At 42.9% G+C, this 24,288-nt stretch overlaps 1 protein-coding gene across 5 annotated transcripts in view; it reads right to left on the minus strand.

The window, feature by feature from the left end:
* Window positions 1–9,440: 9,440 nt before the first annotated feature.
* Window positions 9,441–24,288, minus strand: part of dipk1b (divergent protein kinase domain 1B) — a 30,592-nt gene continuing 15,744 nt past the window's right edge. For 4 of the 5 annotated variants that reach the window (XM_043720672.2, XM_043720674.2, XM_087998116.1 and 1 more), the window contains 4 exons: window positions 21,105–21,239; window positions 20,884–21,012; window positions 17,161–17,337; window positions 9,441–10,443 (listed from right to left, as the gene is read on the minus strand). In XM_043720672.2, the coding sequence (XP_043576607.1) occupies window positions 9,631–10,443; window positions 17,161–17,337; window positions 20,884–21,012; window positions 21,105–21,239 (1,254 nt within the window). In that variant the 3' untranslated portion in view covers window positions 9,441–9,630. The remainder of the gene's footprint in view (window positions 10,444–17,160; window positions 17,338–20,883; window positions 21,013–21,104; window positions 21,240–24,288) is intronic. The other variant, XM_043720673.2, reaches the window with a different exon arrangement.

Consider the following 24,288-nt stretch of genomic DNA (forward strand, 5'->3'; position numbering starts at 1 on the left):
AAATAAATGGGAGGGGGTGGTGCTGGGGGTGGAAGGTAGCGGAGAGTGCAATAGGTGGATGGAGGTGGGAGTGGTGCAGATAGGTGAGAAGGAAGATGGACAGATGGGACAGGCCATGAGGACGGTACTGAGCTGGAAGGTTGAAACTGGGGTAAGGTTGGGGTGGGGTGGTAAATGAGGAAACTGGTGAAATCCACATTGATGCCATGGTGTTTGAGAGTCCCAAGGCGAAAGATGAAGCGTTCTTCCTCCAGGCATCAGATGGTAATAGAGGAGGCCCAGGACCTGCATGTCCTCAGCTGAATGGGAGGGGGAGTTAAAGTATTCGGCCACCCGCAGCTACACCGGCACCACTCCCCACCTTTTCCTCCGCTACAGCGATGACTGCATCGGTGCCACCTCGTGCTCCCACGAGGAGGTTGAACAGTTCATTGACTTCACCGACACATGTCACCCAAACCTTAGATTCATCAGGACCATCTCTGACACCTCCCTCCCCTTCCTGGACCTCTCCATCTCCATCAACAGTGATTGACTCAACACTGACATTTTCTACAAACCCACTGACTCCCACAGCTACCTGGATTACACCTCCTCCCACCCTGCCCCCTGCAAAAATGCTATTCCTTATTCCCAATTCCTTAACCTCCACTGCATCTGCTCCCAGTTCCACCACACATCACACACCAGATGGCCTCTTTCTTTAAAGACTGCAAATTCCCCTCTCACGTGGTTGATGATGCCCTCCAGCACATTTCATCCACTTCCCGCACCTCTGTCCTTGAACCCCAACCCTCCCACCGCAACAAGGACAGAACCTCCCTGGTCCTCACCTTTCACCCCACCAACCTCTGTATACATCGCATCATCCTCCGCCATTTCCGCCACCTTCAAACAGACCCCACCACCAGAAATATATTTCCCTCCCCACCCCTGACCGTTTTCGTAAAGACCGTTCCCTCTGCGACTACCTGGTCAGGTCCATGCCCCCCAAACAACCCACCCTCCCCTCCTGGCACCTTCCCCTGCCACCGCAGGATTGCAAAACCTGCGCCCACACCTCCATCCAAGGCCCCAAAGGAGCCTTCCACATCCATCAAAATTTTACCTGCACTTTCACACGTCATTTACTGTATCCATTGCTCCTGATGCGGTCTCCTCTACATTGGGGAGACTGGACACCTACTTGCAAAGCGCTTCAGAGAACATCTCCAGCACACCCACACCAATCAACCCCACCGCTTTTTTGATCTTTAATGAGCCCTTGACTCTCTGGGACACACTCTTGCTTCAGCATTGCAATGTCATCCTTAATCAATACCCTTCCTCTTTTCCTTTTCTTTCCTGTGTAACTAGTATCCATAAATATTGAATATCCAGTCTTTTGCTTTCTCGTGTTATGGAAAGAAAATATTTCCATGTGCTTAGTGATCAATTTTATTTTACCACTCTGCAATTTATATTCATGCACACTTATATTTCATTAATTTCTCCCTCACTCTGATGTCACCAATTAACTTCTCTATTATAGCACTATCTATTTCTACTATTTTGTGCACTATTCTGGGAATATTTTGTTTCACTACTATTCATTATTGCTGTGAGCTCATTGCCTTAGTATTGTTCTGTATAGTTATGGGGACACACTGTTTCACAATTTTTCCGTATCACAATAAACCCACATTTTTATTGCTGTTCACTGTCAGTTTGACTTTGCTTTTTCTCTACTGTTCTCTGTCATTCCAGTATCACTATCAGTGAAAGTGCCATTTGATTTCAGCCTCTGAGATTGCCTTTCACTGACACAATAACTTGTGGACAATGAAAACAGAACCATCCAAGATAAAATGGAAGAATGAAAGTTTATTTCAACACATTACAGTGAAAAGATGAGTGACAGTGGGGCAGGGCCAGACAAGGAGTAGCATGAGGCACTGGGCCAGGTATTGGGAGCAGATGGGTGCAGGACATCAGTTCAATTGGAAAGTCCGTTAGATTCTAGTATTAGAATGAAAGTAACAGCCCAATTTCCAGACCTTGACAGGATACCTTAAAGATACTGAATCATAGAACTTTTTCAGGTTCCCAGCAGATACTTTACTGAGAGAGATCAGTATAGGTTACTGCGTTGGGTTTTGTGGGGTATGTTTGGGTTTACTTCACTGGCTTGGCAGCTGATTTTATATACATATATTCCTGCCGCTAACCTTGCACATTTATCTGGGGCTGGGAACCATTGCATGGTTAGCAAGGAACTCTCTTACCACCACAGATGGATTTGGAGGATTTTGTTTTTAGCTTGTCCATGTTACAACCGCATCTTCCATGACCATTAAGTTCTGGAGTGGGGCTGAAAAGCTTAGAGCAAGGACACCATGAGAGCTCTATTACTTTATCTACTTGTATCTCCAAACTTATACAGAACTTGTTATTCTTGATGCATATTTTCAAAGTTTTTTTGTCTTCCATTCATTGGTACAATTCACAAGAATGCCAGTTTAAGGGGAAAACCCCATTTATAATGCATGACAGGAAAGTGCTGGATGTGGATACAGTTAAAACATTTAAAAGACATTTACACAAGGACATGAATAAATGTTTGGAGGGATATGGCCAAGTGCAGGCAGGAGAGTGCTGGTTGGTTGGCAAGTTAACTCTGATTGTTCAAGGTGTTGCCATGGAGTGTACCAATTAGTAATAACTGACAGTTAACTGCTCGTCTTTGTTTAAATTTTAAACCAGGCAGTTTGACTCTAATTGGCTAAGGCATTACCCTGACAAATGAACCAGCAAATGGTTGTTTAAATTGAAACAGGCACCATATGTGTATATGTTCTTTATGTCTGTAAAGAATGGGGCTCTGTGTTTTAGTATATGCAGCTTTCAATATATCCAGATGTGTCACACTGTGAGTCTGACTGACAATCCTAAATTGATTATCAGCATACTTCTTTGCACACTCTGGATTATCCAGCACATATTGTCAAATCATCAAATCCTGTCTAATATTAGCATTGCAGATTTTAAAAATGCTAGTTAGTTGGAGTTGGTTACTACCTTGTTTACTGTGAACAGCCAAAGGGATATGTAGTTTGGTATGATCCACCAATCTTTGGGACATATGGCCTACATACCTAGCATCACACCAGCACTGAAATTCATATACCATGTTAGTTATTTGTGTGATAAGCAGAACATTTTTCTGGCATGACTGCAGCAACCAGTTTAGTGGTGAATGATACTCGTGTTGTACAGTAGCAGCATGAAACTGTAGGCTCACCTATTATTCAAATACTTGAGATCTCTTACCCATGACAGAGTAATCTGATGAAGACTAGCACTTTTCAGGACCAAGAATGACCATCTTAGGGTCTTTTATGATTTTGTGTGATGTCAGTGAGAAATAATCTAATCAGGATCACCATTATCTTGCAGGATGAATTTGATTCACCATATCTCAGCATTGAGCTGGCACAATGAACAAATGGTTCAGGCCCTATTTACACAGTTGCTGAGAAGGCCAATCTTATGGTTGTGGGAGCTATAGGAATCCAGTGTGTGTACTGACTGGAGAGGGTGAATTTGAGGTAGTCAGCAGAAGACAATCCATTTGTGATCCACCTTCATTGTGTGAGTCAGGATTCACTGAATTTATGAAATCAGAAACTCAAGCAGTCAAAGTCAGTTTTAACACCACCATTGATGCCCAAACAGATACTGTTACCATGGGATCCCTGCTTGGGCTTAACATCTATATTTGGAGAATGCTAGTGTATTTTATAAAGGCTATAATAGGAAAGCATTTAGAAATACATAATTTAATCACTTAAAGGAATTTTTAATTTTCATTTTATTGAAGGGGAAATCATGCCTGACAAATTTATTAGAATGCTTTGAGGAAGCAACAAGGTGGATAGATAAAGGGAAACCAGTAGATGTTTTTTAGTGTTCAAAAAGGAATTTAATAAGATACTACATGTAAAGCTACCTAACAAGATCAGAGCCCATGGTTTTGGGGGCAGTATATTAACATGGATAAAGGATCGACTAACTAATAAAAGACAGAGTCAAGATGTCATGGGCATTTTTATGTGCCATTTTGAGATACAATAAGGATAAGAAAATTAGCCTCAGACAACAACTTATCAGAACGTGCAGGACAAACATGGTGTACAAGATTCCATGCAGGGACTGCACAAAACACTATATAGGACAAACAGGCAGATAGTTAGCAATCCACATTCATGAACTAGCCACTAAATGCCATGACCAGCCGTCCCTACCGGCCATACACACAGACAACAAGGAAACACATATTCAACTGGGATAATGCAACAATAATAGGACAAGCCAAACACAGGACAGCCAGAGAATTTCTAGAAACATGGCACTCATCCACAGACTCCATCAATAAACACATTGACCTGGTGCCAATATACCGACCACTGCAACAAACAACCAGAGCCGCAAACCAGAAGTAGCGGGACCAAAACCAAATAAGTTCCAACCAACAATACAGCAGTGCTTCACTGGAGGCTCTACAGCCCTGAGGATGTCACCTAGAAAGGGGATGAAATGTCTGCAAACCAACTTCCCAGCTCAGCAAACATATCCACAACTGCAAATGGCACCAGAGTTACACAAACCTTGAGAAATGTCTTAACTAAGATTTCGTTTTCTGTTCTTATTGGGGGCTTCAAGGTTTCTGCTAGGTCTCTGCAAGGTGTTCTGGTCCTCAAGGAGTCCCATCTGGGAAAAGCAGTGTCGACCCCGATGCCCCAGGAGATCCCAGCTGTGCTGCACCTCGATGACACACCATGAGTCCAGGCTCTGAGGCCTACTGCCACTACTGTGAGGAGTGTTGGTCCACATTACCGACGCACTAGTCATCACCCTGCCAACACCACTCAAAGATGAAGATGAAATGAAGAAAAGAAAAATGATGAAAAATACATAGAGAAAACAATGCTGCCAGTCTCAATCGGTCAGGTTCTAATGAGCCAGAGCACTACCTGCCCAACCTCGCAGTAATGCAGAGACTCGAACAAACAGCTCTGCTAACCATCCACCCTACACTTGGGGTCTGTTACGTGGACGACACCTTTGTCATCACTAAACGAAACAATTTAGAGGAAATCTTCAAGACCGTCAATAATACCCTTACTGGCATAAAATTCACTAAAGAGGGGGAAAACAACAACAAACTGCCATTCCTAGATGTCACAGTGGAGCGAACAGCCAATGGGGACCTTCAAACCACCATCTACAGGAAAACAACACATTCTGACCAAATACAGAAGCAATCGTCCCAACATCCACAAACGAAGCTGCATCAGAACATTATTTCAACGAGCCAACACACACTGCAGCACAGAGGAACTAGCCCACAAACCCATTAACACACTAAAACAGCAGCTAATGAACTTGAAATACTCTGTACAGATGACAAGCAAACCTAATGTCATTTACAAAATATCTTGCAAGGACTGTAACAAACACGTCATTGGACAAACAGGCAGAAAACTAGCTACCAGGATACATGAACATCAATTAGCCACAAAAATGCATAATGCTCTCTCAATAGTATCTATACGTACAGATGAGGAAGGACACTACTTTGACCGGGACAACACATCCATCCTAGGACAAGCCAAACAAAGACATGTGCGAGAATTTCTAGAAGCATGGCATTTCAATCTGAACTCTATCAACAAACACACTGACTTGGATCCCATTTACCAGCCCTGAGATAAAGAACAAGAAATGACATCACCACAGGAAATTACATCACCAACCCAAGGAAACCTAAAACCATAAACAAAAAGCAGGCCATACCACCAATGCTTCATCCGGAGGCTCACTGATGACGGTGACGAAATGTCTGAAACTAAGCCTTCCAGCTCAGTGAGCAAACCTACATCCACTACCTGCCCTACTGGCACCAAAAATAGGTGGGAAGGCAAGTGATGAAGACAACACAAAGAATTTACAGAGGGATACAGGCAAGTGAGCAAAAAAGGGGTTATAGACTTTTCAGGAAGAATGGAGGAGCTGAATATTATTTGAGTGGAGAAAGACTACAGAAAGCTGCAGCACAGAGTTATTTTAGGGTTTTGTGCATTAGTTAAAAAAGCTAGCATACAAGTTAAGTGAGTAATAGGGAAGGCAAATGAACTAGACTGCAGTGGTTCAAAAAGCAACTCACCATCACTTTCTCCAGGGTAACTAGAGGTGGGCAATACTGCTGGCCCAGACAGCAATGCCCTGGCCCATGAATGAATGAAAGCAAGAAATAAAAAGTAGGGAAGCTGTGCTAAACATCTGGGCGGCACGGTAGCACAGTGGTTAGCACTGCTGCTTCACAGCGCCAGAGACCCGGGTTCAATTCCCGCCTCAGGCGACTCTCTGTGTGGAGTTTGCACATTCTCCCCGTGTCTGCGTGGGTTTCCTCCGGGTGCTCCGGTTTCCTCCCACAATCCAAAAAAAATGTGCAGGGGTTAGGTGAATTGGCCATGCTAAATTGCCCGTAGTGTTAGGTGTAGGGGTAAATGTAGGAGAATGGGTCTGGGTGGGTTACGCTTCGGTGGGTCGGTGTGGACTTGTTGGGCCGAAGGGCCTGTTTCCACACTGTAAGTAATCTAATCTAATCTAATTTATAAAGTTCTATTAAGGTCACAACTTGAATATTGTGTCTAGCTGTAGTCCCTGTACCTAAGGGATGATGTGAGAGTCTGAGTGAGTGGATGAATATTCTAAGGATGACGTGCCTAAGTTCCAGAATTAACTAGCAGAAACTGGTGGTTGTTTCCCTTGTAGGTTGGGGGAGATATGATTCACATGATTATGACAAGTTTAAATAAGGCAGACAAAGAAAAGCCGTTCAAATAAGCCTATGGTGCAACGTTTTAGAAGATACAATATAAGAGAATTTGGAGTTGTGTCTAGACATCATAATCAGCACCTGGGACATTATGACAAAGAATGTATGGCATAGAACAAGGTGGGTTTTTTAGCTTGAACAGATTGTGTTTATGCCCCATATGTGACAATGCTGTCACTTTAAAAAGAGTTTGTCCTTTGTTTTGAAGAGAAGTTATAAAGGCAGAGGTGCTGAAGTGTCTACTGGAGACATCTTAAGTCAATAAATTAAGAGGCCTTTAGGTTGTTTTTAAAAACAGTTATAACAATGGAAGGGGAGTGGCTAGTTCTCATAGATCAGGCTTTCTAGTTTTTGTAGCTGTAGCAGTCAGAAGCTGTTTGGGTCCCAGAGGGGTTGGAGTTTCAGAAAATGATTCCAAGCTGCTACTTCCTCTGAAATCTCTCTTGATGTTGTTTCCTCCTGGATTGGAGAACTGCATCTAAGAATCGGTGTTTGAATTTACCTTTTTTGCCAAGGAGTGTGTTTATGGGATGTTACTATATTAGAACAATTAATTAGTAATTGGCACTGTATCTATTATTCAGTTAAGTTTTCCAATAATAGTTATTCTAAATTCCAAATTTCTTTTGTTTATATTTTAACTATAGTGTTTAAATAAATTGTGTTTTGCTTAATATCGAGTAGTTTGACCAGTTGCATCACAATTGGAAATGCACTTCACATCTACCTATAAAATAAGAAAAGGTTTGGGTCTAGGCTATCTTCTTAAAATATTTTGAGGGGGTGTGGTCTTGTCTATAACACATACAAGTCTCAACTGATTTGTCTTCAAGCCAAAACTACTTTGCCCCATATATTCTTCTCACTCATGTTTCTCTAAGTACGTAACTGGTTAGTGTTTGGAATGCAATGCCTAAAATATTGTGCTGGATACAGATTTATTAGTAGCCTTCCACAGGAAAATAATAAAAGGAGAAAAAAAAACCTTCAAAAGCATAGAGAAATGATGGAATAGAACTAACTAAATTGTTCTTTGGTACAGCCAGACCGAATGGTCAGAATTTCCTTCTGTTTTGTGGTACAGTTGTATGATTTGCCTTAACTACTCCTGTGGAAGTGAGTTCCTTAGCCATTACTCTCAGCAACAAAGCATGAGGCCTCACTTCCCAAGCTCCAGTTTAAGCAGCAGCTAGAGCTGACCTGATCAATGATGCCCTTTCAAGATATTTCTCTTTCCAAAAATCCCTGCCATTAATTTCAGCTAAAATTAAAATATGCAGTTTATGACACACCTCTCTGTTAGAATATATGAAATGAATAAGTGTTTACAGTTTGGATAGAAAGTTACATTTGTTTAGTTTGTTACTGAATGAGATGTGTTTGTTTGAATATTGAATCTGCAAACTGTACGTGACTAAGTCTTGGGCAGCAGATTGCAACAAAGTGCAAACGACTTGAGGAGAAAGATGTTAAGTGGAGAATCCCAGCCTGTACATTCTGTTAGATATATCAATCACTTTGTTGCTTCCTTTGGTTCATTTTAGAATTGGTTATTATTCATTATGTATCTGAAATTACATGAGAGTTTTCTATATTAAAGTGTGAGACATAGATGCAAGTTTTGAACATAACAGGAACTGTTTCCACAGTGTCTATATTTTGCTTGCCCACTTTTTTTTCCTAATTCAGATTTTTAAAGAATGCAGATAAATTGACAAATAGTGAACAAATTGACAAACTCACACATGGGACCAGTGTTTAACAGAACAGAGAATACAATATAACTTCAATTAAGCAAGTTTGGAAAAGATTGAATAGGGTAAATATTAAAATTGGGGGCAGCTAAAACAGGAAATTAAGAAATGTGAGAGAATGTGGCAGTTCAGGAGATCGTTGCAGTTGGTGAGAAAGAGAGGCCAGGTTTGGCATGAGAGAGAAAAAGAGAGTTCAAGAGGGAGTTGGTGTGATATAGATCAAAGGTGTATGCGTGGCATTGTATTTATGCAAGAGATTGGAAAATTAGGCATCAATGTGTAGGAAATTATAATTTGAATTTTGTGATTACATGAGGGTGAAGGAAGCACTAGAGCACGACGAAGACAGAAACATAGAGTTTGGTATTTGTGTCCAAGCCTGCTCTCTGCAACACAATTCACTGAGTGGTGAGAGAGTTGCTGAAAGGTGAGGGAGCTGTAGGAGGGAGAGGACATTGCTGGAGAAGAGGAAATTGATGGAGAGAGAGGGAGAGGGAGATGCTGTAAGCTGAAGAGGTTGCTGGAGGGGAAAGCGTTGACCGAGATGGTGAGAGTTGCTGGAGGTAGAGAAAGAGGGAGTTGCTGGAGACTGAGGGGATTGCTAGAGGAGGAGTTGTTGGAGGGAATTGGCGAGAGTTGCCAAATACCAAGGGAATTGTTGAGGGAGAGGATGAAGAACCTGCTGTGTCTCTTATGGATGAGATTCCACTGAATGGTTCAGTGGAACCATTGAGACACAAGAGGGTTTTTGTCTAAGTCCAGTGAAACATGACAATTAAATGAACAGAATGTTTCTTGTTACATGATTCCTGTATTTCACCTTTAATCATGTTTGCAAACCAGGCTTATGGTTTGACATGGCATTAACAGGTTATTATAAGTTGATTCACTAGTCCCACAATTGCTTGCCCAGAACTTCACTTCCGGCTGTTGATACAGTAGATACAATACATAAATTACATTAGACAGAATCTCCAGATATAACACAATATTCCTTTATGAATATTTAGAGTTTGAAATCTTTTTCCAAAGAAGAGTTTTGATGTTGTTTAACAGCAAAGAATGATGAACCTCCATCTGCCTCGCCAACCCATTCAGTCTCATGCAGATCTGGAGTTGTTTTTGTAATTCATCTCTGAAATTGATGGGTGCCCCATACAACAAATACTCCTGTAATAAGCCACAAATCTTGGCCAGATTTGGTTGTATCAGTTCAGTATTGCATTGCTTCACTAGTTTGTCACAAGTTGCTGTGCAGTCTTTCCCATGTGTGCAGTCTGTGTTATGCTCACAGTAGCGTCCTTTATAGAATCCTTTAAGAGTCATTTCTGTCACCATCATCCTTAAGTTCACCATCTTAAAATCATACTTGTCATTGTAGCCAATGTTACCTGGGTCCGTGTCACAGATGTAAAAGCTCCCATAAGTGCCATGAAAAATTTCCTCCACAAATTCCAAGAGGCCAATGGTAATTTCTGCTCTCTGTGGCCATGCTGGAGCAAACCATTGGTTTAGGCTCGTCCGTACTATCGAGGGCAAAACTACTTCAAGGAAACGTGGCAGCTTGAGGCTGTAAAGTGAGTGGTATGGGATCTTCTCAGTGATATACAGATCTCCACAGTAGCCCAGCAACTGCGCTGTATGCTCCTTTTCATGCAGTGAAATAATCAACAAAAACTCATTGAGCTGAAGCAATGCCCAGATAGACTTTGCTTCAGCTAAGGACACCTTGTTGTCCTGGTTGATATCTGCCATGCTGATTATTCTGTTGACAAGATTTCCAAGTGATTGCTGATCTCCAAGACTAGACTGAAAAAATGAGAGCATTATGAGTGTCAGCAATATCGGAATCCTGCGTAAAGCCCAAGGGTCACTACAGCTGAAAGCTGATCACAGAATTGGGGAAATTTCCTGAACAAAGTAGTGACAGAAATTTGGTGAATGTGTGATTCCCTGTTAAAGAATAAGTTAGGAGTACAGGCATTTAAAAGTGTGAAACTGCAAGCCAATGGCATTAACAGTTAATGAGCTATAAGTGGTTGACTGACCTTGGTATCATTTATTGTAACTGGCAGTTGTTAGAACAATTGACGTCCAAGGGGATGACAAGTTATTTGGTGATGTGCAGGAATGTAATATTGAGGTTAAAATCAAATCAAACAAACAACAGTACAGTACAGGAACATGCCCAAGGCCACCAAGACTGTCCTGGCACACAACACCTTTCTAAACTAAAAACCTTTTGCCTCTACGCAGTCCATATGCCTCTGTTCCCTGCCTATTCATGTATCTTCAAGATGCATCTTAAACAAGTATTCACTTCGACCATCTCTTCTAGCACTGCATACCAGGCACTTCACCTGCTGTGTAAAAAACTCAACTCTCACAACTCCTTTAAACTTTCCCCGTTTCATCTTAAACTTATGTCCCTGAGTAATTGGCATTTCTACCTTGGGAAAAGGACTCTGACTATCCATTCTATCCATAGCTCGCATACTTTTGTTAACTTCTATCAGATCACTGCCCAACGTTCAACGTTCAAGTGAACACAAACTGTTTGTTCAAATTCACCTCATAGCTAATGCCTCCCAAACCAGTCAACATCCTGGTAAACAAAAACAGGAATTGCTGGAATAACTCAGCAAGTCTGGCAGCATCTTTGGAGAGAAAGCAGAGTTAATGTTTCAGATCCAGTGACCTTCCTTGAGTTAACTCTACTTTCTCTCAACAGATGTTGTCAGACCTGCTGAGTTTTTCCAGCAATTTCTTTTTTGCTTCTGATATCCAGCATCCACGGAACATATAATGTTACAGCGCAGTACAGGCCCTTCAGCCCTTGATGTTGCATCATCCTGTGAAATTAATCTGATGCCCATCTAACCTACACCGCTCTAATATTATCCATATGTATGTCCAATGCCCATTTAAATTGCCTTAACATCGGCGAGTCTACTACTTTTGCAGGCAGGCCATTCCACGCCCCTACTACTCTCTGAGTAAAGAAACTAGCCCTAATATCTGTCCTAAATCTATCATCCCTCAGTTTAAAGCTATGTCCCCTCATGTTAGCCTTCACCATCTGAGGGAAAAGGTTCTCACTGTCCACCCTATCTAACCCTCTGATTCATCTTATATGTCTCGATTAAGTTGCTTCTCAACCTTCTTCTCTTGAAAGAAAACAGCCTCAGTTTCCTCAGCCTTTCCTCGTAAAACCTTCCCTCCATACCAGGCAACATCCTAGTAAATCTCCTCTGAACCCTTTCGAAAGCTTCCACATCCTTCCTATAATGTGGTGACCAGAACTGCACGCAATGCTCCAAGTGTGGCCTTATCAGTGTCTTGTACAGCTGAAGCATGACCTTATGGCTCTGAAACTCAATCCCCCTACCAATAAACGCCAATACACCATATACCTTCTTAACAACTCTATCAACCTGGATGGCAACTTTCAGGGATTTATGCACCTGGACACCAAGATCTCTCTGCTCATCTACACTGCCAAGAATTTTATCATTAGCCCAGTATTCTGCATTCCTCTTAGTTCTTCCGAAATGAACTACCTCATACTTTTTCACATTAAACTCCATTTGCCACATCTCAGCCCAGGTCTGCATCTTATCTATGTCCCTCTGTAACCCACAACTCCTTCGGCACTATCCACAACTCTGCCTACCTTAGTGTCATCTGCAAATTTACTAACCCATCCTTCTACGCCCACATCCAGATCATTTATAAAAATAACAAACAGCAGTGGCCCCAAATTAGATCCTTGCAGCACCCACTGGTAACTGAGCTCCAGGGTGAACATTTCCCATCAACCACCACCCTCTGTCTTCTTTTAGCTAGCTAATTTCTGATCCAAACCGTTAAATCATCTTCAATCCTGAAATGCCGTATTTTATGCAATAGCCTACCATGTGGAAACTTATCAAACTCCTTACTGAAGTCCATATACACTACATCAAACCCTTTTCCTTCATCCATCTGTTTTGTCACCTCCTCGAAGAACTCAATAAGGGTTTGAGGCACGATCACTCTTCACAAAACCATGTTGACTATCCCTAATCAAATTATTCCTTTCCAGATGATTATAAATCCTATCTCTTACAACCTTTTCCAACATCTTACCCACAACTGAAGTAAGGCTCACTGGCCTATAATTACGGGACTGCAATCTCCTCCCTGGCTTCCCAGAGAATCTGAGGATAAATCCCATCCAGCGCAGGCGTCGTACCTATTTTCAGATCTTCCAAAATTGGTAAAACCTCCTTTGTCAACTCCAATCCCATCTAATCTAGTAGCCTGTATTTCTGTATTCTCAGTAACGTTGCCCTTTTCCCATGTGAATACTGACAAAAAGTATTCATTAAGCGTTTCCCCTATGTCCTCAGATTCCACACACAACTTCCCACTACTGTCTTTGATTGACCCTAATCTTAACTTAGTCATTCTTTTATTCCTGATATACTGACAGAAGGCCTTAGGGTTTTCCTTGATCCTATCCGCCAACAACTTCTCATGTCCCCTCCTGGCTCTTCTTAGCCCTCTCTTGAGATCTTTTCTGGCTAACTTATAACTCTCAAGCCCCCTAACTGAGCCTTATGCCTCATCCTCACATAAACCTTCTTCTTCCTCTGGACAAGAGCTTCAACTTCTTTAGCTCCCTCTCTCGACAATTTCCTCCCTGCCTGAGGTATATCCTTTTCAAGGACCCATAGTAGCTGTTCCTTGAATAAGCTCCACATTTCAAGTGTATCCATCCCCTTCAGTTTCCTTCCCCATCCTATGTATCCTAAATCTTGCCTAATTGCGTCATAATTGCCTTTCCTCCAGTTATACCTCTTTCCCTGCGGTATATAGCTATCCCATTTCATTGCTGTTGTAAATATAACCGAATTGTGGTCACTATCGCCAAAGTGCTCACTTACCTCCAAATCTAACACCAGGCCGGGCCCATTCCCCAGTACCAAATCCAAAATGGCATCGCCCCTTTTTGGCCTGACTACATACTGTGTCAGAAAACCCTCCTGCACACATTGAACAAAAACTGACCCATCTAAACTACTTGAACTATAGTATTCCCAGTCAATACTGGTAACGTTAAAGTCTCCCATAACAACTACCCTGTTACTCTTGCTCCTATTGAGAACCATCTTTGCTATCCTTTCCTCTACATCCCTGGAACAATTCGGAGGCCTATAGAAAACGCCCAACAGGGTGACATCTCCTTTTCCGTTTCTAACCTCAGTCCAAACTACCTCAGTAGACGAGTTCTCAAACATTCTCTCAGCTGCTGTAATACTACCCTTGATTTATAATGACACACCACCACCTCTTTTACCATCTTCTCTGTTCTTACTGAAACATCTAAATCCCGGAATCTGCAACAACCATTCCAGTCCCTCCTCTAGCCACGTCTCTGAAATGGCCACAACATCAAAGTCCCAGGTACCAACCCATGCTGCAAGTTCGCCCACCTTATTCCGGATGCTCCTGGCATTGAGGTACACACATTTCAAACCAACATCCTGATTGTCTGTGCCCTCTCGTGACCTTGTAAACCTTTCCCTGACTTCACTACCCTCAACCTCCTGTACACTGGAACTACAATTCATATTCCCATCCCCCTGCTGCATTAGTTTAATCCCCTCCAAAGATCATTAGCATATATTCCCCCACAGATATTGGTACCCCTCTGGTTCAGGTGAAGACTATCTTGTTTGTAGAGGTCCCACCTTCCCCAGAAAGATCTCCAATTATCCAAAACCCTCCCTCTTGCATCTTCCCTGCAGCCACGTGTTCAGCTCCGCTCTCTCCATATTCCTCACGTCACCAGCACGTGGCACAAGCAACAAACCAGAGATAACAACTCTGTTTGTTCTAACTCTAAGCTTCCATTCTAGCTCCCTGAATTTCGGCCTTAAATCCCCACCTTTCTTCCTACCTATGTTGTTGTTGGACGACAACCTGGAGCTGCTCCCCCTCCCCCTCAAGGATCCTGAAAACACTGATCAGAGACATCACAAACCCTGGCACCTGGGAGGCAACAAACCAACCGTGTGCACATGGGAGGCAACACTACAGGTGACCCTTACCTCCCACGTGCTGCAGGAGGAACATTCAACTGCCCTAACCTCTGTTCCCACTGTTCTAAATTCCCAAATAGACCGCTGAAAATAAGAAACATGAAAGAAAATACTTGTCACCTTACCGACCGACGCACATAACCTTTCTTTGGTTAGAGGAAGAGGATGGGTAGGAGACACTACCCAAGGAGTGTTTTGGGTAAAGCAACCACCCAAATATGTGACCTTATGACCTCTCCAACTACCTCCAGGAACTGAAGAAAACCAGAACTAAGAAGAAATTTAAACCGTATATTCACGTATCCCAACAGGCTCCGTTGCTTTTTGGTGACCTCATGACCTCTCCAACAGCCTTCAGGAACATCTTAGTAAACCTTTTCTCTGTACCATCTCTAAAACATCCACATCCTTCTGGTAGCATATACACCAAATTCAACATGTGGCCTCCACTTGACGACAGGAGGAAGAACGCCTTATCTTCTAACCACATGGCATCAACCTCGATTTCACCCATTTCCTCATCTCCACTTCCCACACCTCATCCCAGATCCAACCCTCCAACTCGGCACTGCCCTCTTCAACTGTCCTACCTGACCATCTTCTTTCCCACCTATCCGCTCCACCCTCTCCACCGACCTATCACAATGGCCAATTCCTGCTCATAATTTCTATCTTTTATGGACAGGTCATTCCCATCTCAAGGCAGCAGACAAAGTCAGTTGCATAAAAGGTGGAAACTTGATGGATAAGGTCTATTTACCCTATCCATGACCCTCATGATTTTATAAACCTCTATAAGGTCACACCTCAGCCTCTGACACTCTAGGGAAAACAGCCCCAGCCTATTCAGCCTGTCCCTATAGCTCAAACCGTCCGACCCTTGCTACATCCTTGTAAATCTTTTATGAACCTTTTCAAACTTCATGACATCCATCCTATAGAAGGGAAAACCAGAATTGCACACAATATTCCGAAACTGGCCTAACCAATGTCTTGTACAGCTGCAACTCAATGGTGCTCTGACCAATAAAGGAAAGCAGAGTTAGAACATAGAACAATACAGCACAGAACAGGCCCTTCGGCCCTCGATGTTGCGCCGACCTGTGAACAATTCTCAGCTCATTCCCCTACACTATCCCATCATCATCCATGTGCTTATCTAAGGATTATTTAAATCTCCCTAATGTGGCTGAGTTGACTACATTAGCAGGTAGGGCATTCCACGCCCTTATCACTCTCTTAGTAAAGAACCTGCCTCTGACATCTGTCTTAAATCTATCACCCCTCAATTTATAGTTATGTCCCCTCATACAAGCTGACGTCATCATCCTAGGAAAAAGGCTCTCCCTGTCTACCCTATCTAATCCTCTGATCATCTTGTATGTCTCTATCAAATCCCCTCACAGCCTTCTTCTTTCCAATGAGAACAGACCCAAGTCTCTCAGCTTTCCTCAGAAGACCAGGCAACATCCTGGTAAATCTCCTCTGCACCTTTTCCAATGCTTCCACATTCTTCCCGAAATATGGCAACCAGAACTGTACACAATATTCCAAGTGCGGCTGCACTAACGGTTTGTATAGTTGCAGCCTGAGATTGCTGCTCCAGAACTCAATCCCTCTACGAATAAAACCCAACACACCGTACACCTTCCTAATAGCACTATCCACCTGGGTGGCAACTTTCAGGGGATCTATGTACATGGACACCAAGATCCCTCTGCACATCCACACTACCAAGAATCTTCCCATTGACCCAGTACTCTGCCTTCCTGTTTTTCTTCCCAAAGTGCATCACCTCACATTTAGCTGCATTGAACTCCATTTGCCACCTCTCAGCCCAATTCTGCAGTTTATCCAAGTCCCCCTGCAACCTGTAACATTCTTCCACACTGTCCACTACTCCACCGACTTTAGTGTTGTCTGCAAATTTACTAATCCATCCACTTATGCCTGCATCTAAGTCATTTATAAAAATGACAAACATCAGTGTCCCAAAACAGATCCTTGTGGCACACCACTAGTAACTGGACTTCAGGCTGAATATTTTCTATCAACCATCACTCACTGCCTTCTATCAGAAAGCCAGTTTCTAGTCTAAATCACCCTCAATTCCATGCCTCTGCATTTTCTCCAACAGCCTAGCCTATGGAACCTTATCAAAGGCTTTACTGAAGTCCATGTATACCACGTCAACTGCCCTACCCCCATCTACATGCTTGGTCACCTCCTCAAAAAACTCAGTGAGGATTGTGAGACATGACCTGCCCTTGTTCAATGCTGTTCAGGGGAAAGAGAATTGTTGGGATGGGGGGTAGTTGCAGTTCAGGGAAGGGGCAGGGGTCTCATGGGGAGTCATTCACTCAGGCGGCATTGACATTCACTGGGAGAAGGTTGCAAGGAAAGGGATTGGAGACTTATGGGGAAATACTATTGAACCAACCTTCAAGAATGTCAGCACCATCTCCTTGAATTCGTCCATTGAGGTCCCTCTAGTTGGTTTGTCAAACAGTACAAGATCCTTCCGAGGTAATGTCTCAGAATTGAGATCTACTCTGAAGGCTTCTTCTATTCCACATTTGATAATGACCTCTTTATTTCTCCAGACTCCCCCATAAACCTGTGGGGGCGAAACATGGAAACATGACACAAAAACCCATGTTTGCCAATGTGCTTCTTACCTTCCTTCTGAACTCCCAAATTTGCATTTTGTTAGACCATTTGGTACCTGTATTCATTAGTTTTTGTTTCTCAATGTCATCTCCTATCATTCGAGGATGATAAAAAAAAGTTTATCTAGTTTACCTTCTATCATCCTGTTCATCATCTGACACACTGATAATCGGTTTGTTGACTAATTATACTGATCAAACTCTGTCCATGAATCGATTACCTCAGTTAATATTGTTCAATGAATCGACACAAGGGCCAAATATTAACCGAGGAAGTCTCAGGCCTGCTCAAGCCTGGGGAGATAAAGCTCAGAATGGGTGATTACATTACAGATCACCTAATTTCTGTATGCAAAAACGATACTGAGCTTCCTAGTGCCTGCCACTTCACCACTTCACCGTGTTCACTGGCCAACATCTCTGTCTCAGGTTTGCTACAGTACTCCGGTGAAGCTGGAAGAATGGCATCACATTTTCCACTTTAGGACTTTGCAGCCTTCAGAATTCAAAATCAAGTTCAATAACTTTAGAGTCTGAGCATCATCTCCCATGCCTATATCCCAATACCTACACATCAGACCTTATCATCACATGAGCTGCTACCACACCATCCCATCAGCATCTATTGATGATCCCAGGATGACCTTTACCCATTCTCCATGGGAAGGCAATGGCTTAGTGCTAATATTACAACCATATTAATCCAGAGACCAGGTAGTATTCTGGGGACCTGGGTTTTAATCCCACAGGGCAGGTGGTAGAATGCGAATTCAATAAAATTCTGGAATTAAAAATCTAAAGATAGCCATGAAACTATCATCAATTGGCAGAAAATTCCATCTGGTTCACTAAAGTCCTTTCAGAAAGGAAACAGTGATGTCTGCCTGGTCTGACTAACATGTGACTCCAAATCCAAAGCAATATGATTGACTCTCAACTTCCTTATGGGCAATTAGGGATGGGCAATGAACACTGGCCTGGTCAGCAACACCCACATCCTGTGGATACAGTCATATAATCATCAAGTCAAACAGCACAGAAACAGACCCTTCAATCCAGCCAGTCCACGCTGACCAGAATCCCAAACTAAACCAGTCCCACCTGCCTGCTCCTGGCCCATATCCTCCACAACCTTCCTATTCATGGATCTATCCAAATGTCTTTGAAATATTGTAACTGTTCTTGTATCCACCCACTTCCTCAGGAAGTTCATTCCACATGCGAACCACCCTCTGTGTAAAAAAATTGCCTCATGTCTTTTTTAAATCTCTCTCCTCTCACCTCAAAAATGTGCCCCCTCGTCTTGAAATTTGCCATCTTAGGGAAAAGACAACTACTGTTAACTCTATCTATACCTCTCAGTACTTGACAAACTTCTATCAGATCACCTCTCAATCTTCCATGCTCTAATGAAAAAAGTCCCAGCCTATCCAGCCTTTCTTTATGACTTTAATTCCTGGCAATATCCTGGTAATTCTCTTCTGAACCCACCTTGGTAATAGGAGAGAGTGAGAACTGCAGATGCTGGAGATCAGAGCTGAAAATGTGTTGCTGGAAAAGTGCAGCAGGTCAGGCAGCATCCAAGGAACAGGAGAATCGACATTTCGGGCATAAGCCCTTCTTCAGGAAACAGGAAGCTTATGCCCGAAATGTCGATTCTCCTGTTCCTTGGATGCTGCCTGACCTGCTGCGCTTTTCCAGCAACACATTTTCAGCCCACCACCTTGATAATACCCTTCCTAATAAAATTAAGAACCATATCAGTCAGTGCATTTCTTGCAATGAATACCAAGTCATACAAGCGATGGAGCCACGTCTGACTCCTGATGAGTATGGTTAAAACTATGAGTTGACCTCTTCATTCTCACAGGAGCTGATTATCCTGTCAATGTTGAGTACTATTCTGACTATATGGGAGGTGAATCAGCTGCCATAATGACTCCGGGAGATTGTAGATTGCCTGACTGCACCCTTCAACTGTTCTGACATCCCTGACATTGTGATGAGTGAGAATGCATTTCAATTTACAAGGAAAGGATTCAGCCACTTCATAAAGTACAGGGAAATTCAACACCATTATTCATCCCCAGACTATCACCAGTCAAATAGAAAAGCTTCAAAATCATTAAAAAATCGAGCAAACCCATGAGGGGTGTATTGAAGGCAATCCTTATGTGGTAAAACACACCTACTGAAGATGTGGAGGATCATCTAGTACAAAGACCAATGTCATGCTGTACCCAAACTGGTCCTCAAATAGCAAAAACATTGCTTATGTCAAAAGTAGTTACAGGCATGAATGAAACAAATCAAGGTGAAACATTTCAGCAAGACTGTCATATCATTGCCAGAATTGAGCAATGGAAGGTACAAATCTTCAGTGCTCTCATCAAGAGTCAGTTCAATGCCAACTTGGGATAAGCATAGACGAGTTTTTCCATTTTTCATACCCAATGACATGAATGACCAGACACACCACTGCAACTGCAGGGACATTTGCAAAGCAGGAGAACCTGTTCCTCAACTCCCAACACCAGATTACGAAGATGTGAACTTATTACCTGCACAGACCACAAATAAACCACCAATCCAGAGGCCCCCCAGCAGCCCACCAATGGAATAGGAACACCATTAATTACCGTGGAGACAAGTGACACAAAATCGATATTCCCTAGAGAAGGAACATCACCCACATGAACAAGGCACAACTTTACCGTGAAGAAGCTAGTATGATTTTGAGACTGTGTGCACAATATGTGCAGAGACTAATGGGAATAATGAACTGATGATGCTTGAGAACAGTTGTGCTCATGAAGGATAACTTGAGGAATTCACAGTGTAGATGATTATGTATAGAATTATTTTTTGTGTTTTTGTATGAGAAAGGTTTCATGATAGATATGCAATCCTCTCCTAACATAGGTCTTGGTTTGACATTGTCATGGGATGTCCACCCATAAGGCACTCCCTTCAGGCAACCAGTTTAATTAAGTAACTGTACAAGCCAGACTGTTTTCCTGTGAGCCTGCAACAAAACATGAACCTTGCCAGTGACACTCAAGTCTCTTGAACAAATAAAGATCTCATATTCTCAAAAATATCTGTTGTAAAAAAATTGCAATAACATTTTCTTGAATCATATAATTTCCTGGGCTCAGTTGCCTCTCTGATTGAAATGTCCATGACTTACTGCACAAGGAAATCATATCTTAACTAAACATTCACCTTTTCACTTCAAAATCCAGGGGCCAATTTCACTTGATGTTTTGCTGTGATCTAACATGGTTCACAGAGAGTTCAAGTTCTGAGTCATGATGAAGAGCTGTTTAAATTAATCTTTTATACTCAAGTTTTAGCTGCATTGGGACATTTGAAATGTTGCTTATGACTTTTGGCTGCACATTTTGTCTGTATTTAAACACTTGCTTCATGGGCTGCAACATGGAAACCACTTCACAAACGCTCAAAGATGGAATCATCAAAAGATCAAATACCTGATGCACTGGACTCGACGACAAACACTGTTGGAACAGCAGCGTTTTTTCCTCACACAAGTCCTTGCAGGCAGAGCCAGAAATGATGCCTTTCTTATAGCGATCACACTGGGGAGATAAAATTAAACTCTGCAGATTATAGTTTGTTAAATAACTGTTCCCCAGATTAACAAAAGAAAGATTCCAGATTCATAACAAATATCCAAATTCTTAATACTTACAATTATCATCTGACAGATGTGACCACGGCATAATTCTGAGTAGGACGAGTAGTGCAAGTAAAGTACCCAACCGCCCAGGAGGATTCCTAACCACAGCAAGAATAGGTACTTCACTTTAAAACCAGGGAGACGCTTCTATCAAAAATACACAGAGGTTTTAGTTGTAAATACCAAACATTAAAGCTCATACATTTTTCCATGAGCAGTTAAAGTAAAGATGGCAAGTGATGTTCATTCCATCTTGGCCGAGGGTGAGAAATTTCTCCCACAGTCTTCCCCTTTCCACCCCCATGAATGATGTAGCTGAGCTGTTTGGGTTTTTCTCTGGGAATCATGCAGTGAGTGAGGCACAACTGGTCCCACTGCAAAGATTTTACAGCTTCAGAAATTCTGGCATCACATTTCAAGGCCAGCTGAAGACCAGTGCAGATGCTCACTGTCTCAGACTGCAAGATCCGACCCTGAAACTGTCCCAGAAACTTCTGAACATTTTTGTAGATTGGGGGTAGGGACGGGATTGTTTCTCCTGCTGATCATCACGTGAGGCCATTTCAATAGAGCCAGCTTGTCTGAATTCACATTGCAGCATGGGTCAGTGTTGTGTCCTGAATGAAGCAGGCTATCCAGCAGTGCAGAAAGAAGATCAGTGACTTTCCGCGCTCCACAAAAGTACCACCATTTTCTCTCTAACTTTCATTCATGGAGAGAGGAACACAGTTAACATTTCAAGTTTATTATGACTCTTCTACAGAATTCAGTCATATTGGACTTGAGATGTTAACTCTGTTTTTCTCTCCAAAGATATTACCAGACATTGAGTTTCTCCAACACTTCTTGTCTTTATTTTGGTATCCATAGTATTTTGCTTTTATTATGCTTTTGCAGCTACTTACTTCATTATCAATGCCTTTCTGTTTTCCTGCAGGAAAATCTGCCCCTCACCACCTGGACTGACTCCACAACAGCCCAACTGACTTACCAGTAATTCCCACCCTACTTGGACTTGACCTGCAGGACTGACCATGGCCCAATCCCAGTACTTACAGATTCATGTAGGACCAAGTGCCTGTCTCAGCGAGTGTAATAGGACATGCCGTTTGACTGATGTGGTGGTACCCCATGATTAAGTGTAGTCTCCCTTTAACCCACTGAGGACTCTTTCCATTTGGCTTTCACACATCATCATTTGTTAAAGCACATTCAGTCTGTTGCTGCACAAACTGCTGACCAATGATGTAGCACGATGCTACACAAAAACTGATTCACCCCATCTGACTAATAGATGACAGTTCAGTGCTCCCCACTGTCACAAACTGGCAGCTCGCTCTCTACATTCAAACAAAAGCTAGATTACAGAAACTGGCAGGAGAAATGAGGACTGCAGATGCTGGAGATCAGAGTTGAGAGTTTGGTGCTGGAAAAGCACAGCAGGTCAGGCAGCATCCAAGGGGCAGGAGAATCTATGTTTCAGGCATAAGCTCTTCATCAGGAATGAGGCTTGTGGGCTGGGGGCTGAGATATAAATGGGAGGGGGGGTGGGGCTGGTGGCGAAGGTAGAAGGGCATGCAGGTCTTGGGCCTCCTTCATTGTCAAACCCTTACCACCCGACGCCTGGAGGAAGAATGCCTCATATTCCGCCTTGGGATCCTGCAACTACACGGGATCAATGTAGATTTCATCAGTCTCCTCGTTTCTCCTCCCCTCACATTATCCCGGTCCCAAGCCTCCAACTAGGCACCGCTCTCCGGATCTGTCCATCACCGTTCCCATCTACCTGCTCCACCCTCCTCTCCGGCCAATCACCTTCCCTCTCACCTTCATCTATCTATCAATTCTCAGCTACCTTCTCCCCAACCCCACCCCCTCCCATTTATCTCTCAGCCCCCTGGCACACAAGCCTCATTCCTGATGAAGGGCTTTTGCCTGAAACGTCAATTCTCCTGCTCCTCGGATGCTGCCTGACCTACTGTGCTTTTCCAGCGTCACACTCTTGACTGCAGAAGCTGGCACCCTGGAACTGAATACCAAAGCCCTTGGACATTAAGAAGAGAATGTGAGTGAACCATAGACTGGGAGCCTTTAAGTAAACAGTCAAGTGAGTGAACGTAAGTGATTAAGCTAAGAGCCTTAAGCTGCGTAAGTGCCAAATTCTGTTGTATAGATACATGAAATGCCTGCGTGCCCCTACATAGAAAATGGCCTAATAGAAAGATACCTTAAATCCAAAGTGTTGAAGGTCTAAAGTAGCCTCTGAGCTGATCTAAGAGCAAGCAGGATGATGTGGTGAGGCTGGTGGTTCACTGATACTGACATGCGTTGATGTAGGATCAATGATGATGGTAGTCAGAGAGCATGCTGCAATGTTGTACCATTCAAAATCAGAGATGGTTACAGAGAGTGATGAACTCAGCCCGGACAATCACAAAGGCCAACCTCCCATCTATAGAATCCATCTACCAGGCCCGCTGTCAAGGAAAGGCCGCCAGCATTCTCAAAGATCCATCCCACCCTGGCAATGTTTTTCTACAACCTCTACCATCGGGGAGAAGGTACAGAAGCCTGAACACATGCACCAGCCGGTTTCAAAACAGTTTCTACCCTACTGTTTTAGATTACTGAATGGACTCACAAACTCATAACATTCGCCTGTACCTGTGTTTTTGTTTTTGCCACTGTTTACCTATTATTTATTTATCTATGCTACTAACTCTGTGATCTGCCTGTATTGCTCGCAAGACAAAGCTTTTCACTGTGCCTCGGTACACGTGACAATTCAATTCAATTCAATGTTGTTAAGATCGTATGACATAGGAGTGGACATTAGGACATTCAGCTCATCCAGTCTGCTTCACCATTCAATCATGGCTGATAAGTTTCTCAACCCCAATTTCTCGCTTTCTCCCCGTAACCCTAAATCCCCCGATACTCAAGAACCTATGTATCTCAGTCTTAAATATATTCAATGACTTGGCCTCCACAGCCTTCTGTGGCAATGAATTCCATAAATTCACCGCTCTCTGGCTGAAGAAGTTTCTCCTTATCTCTATTCTAAAAGGTCTTTGACAGGGTGCCACACAAGAGGCCACTGAGTAAGATAAGGGCCAATGGTGTCAGAGGCAAGGTGCTAGCATGGATAGAAGATTGTCTGTCTGGCAGAAAGCAGAGAGTGGGGATAAAAGGGTCC

This window comes from Chiloscyllium plagiosum, unplaced genomic scaffold (assembly GCF_037043375.1).
Source record: "Chiloscyllium plagiosum isolate Xiang-an unplaced genomic scaffold, Cpla_swu_hap1 HiC_scaffold_21, whole genome shotgun sequence".
NCBI classification, from domain to species: domain Eukaryota; kingdom Metazoa; phylum Chordata; class Chondrichthyes; order Orectolobiformes; family Hemiscylliidae; genus Chiloscyllium; species Chiloscyllium plagiosum.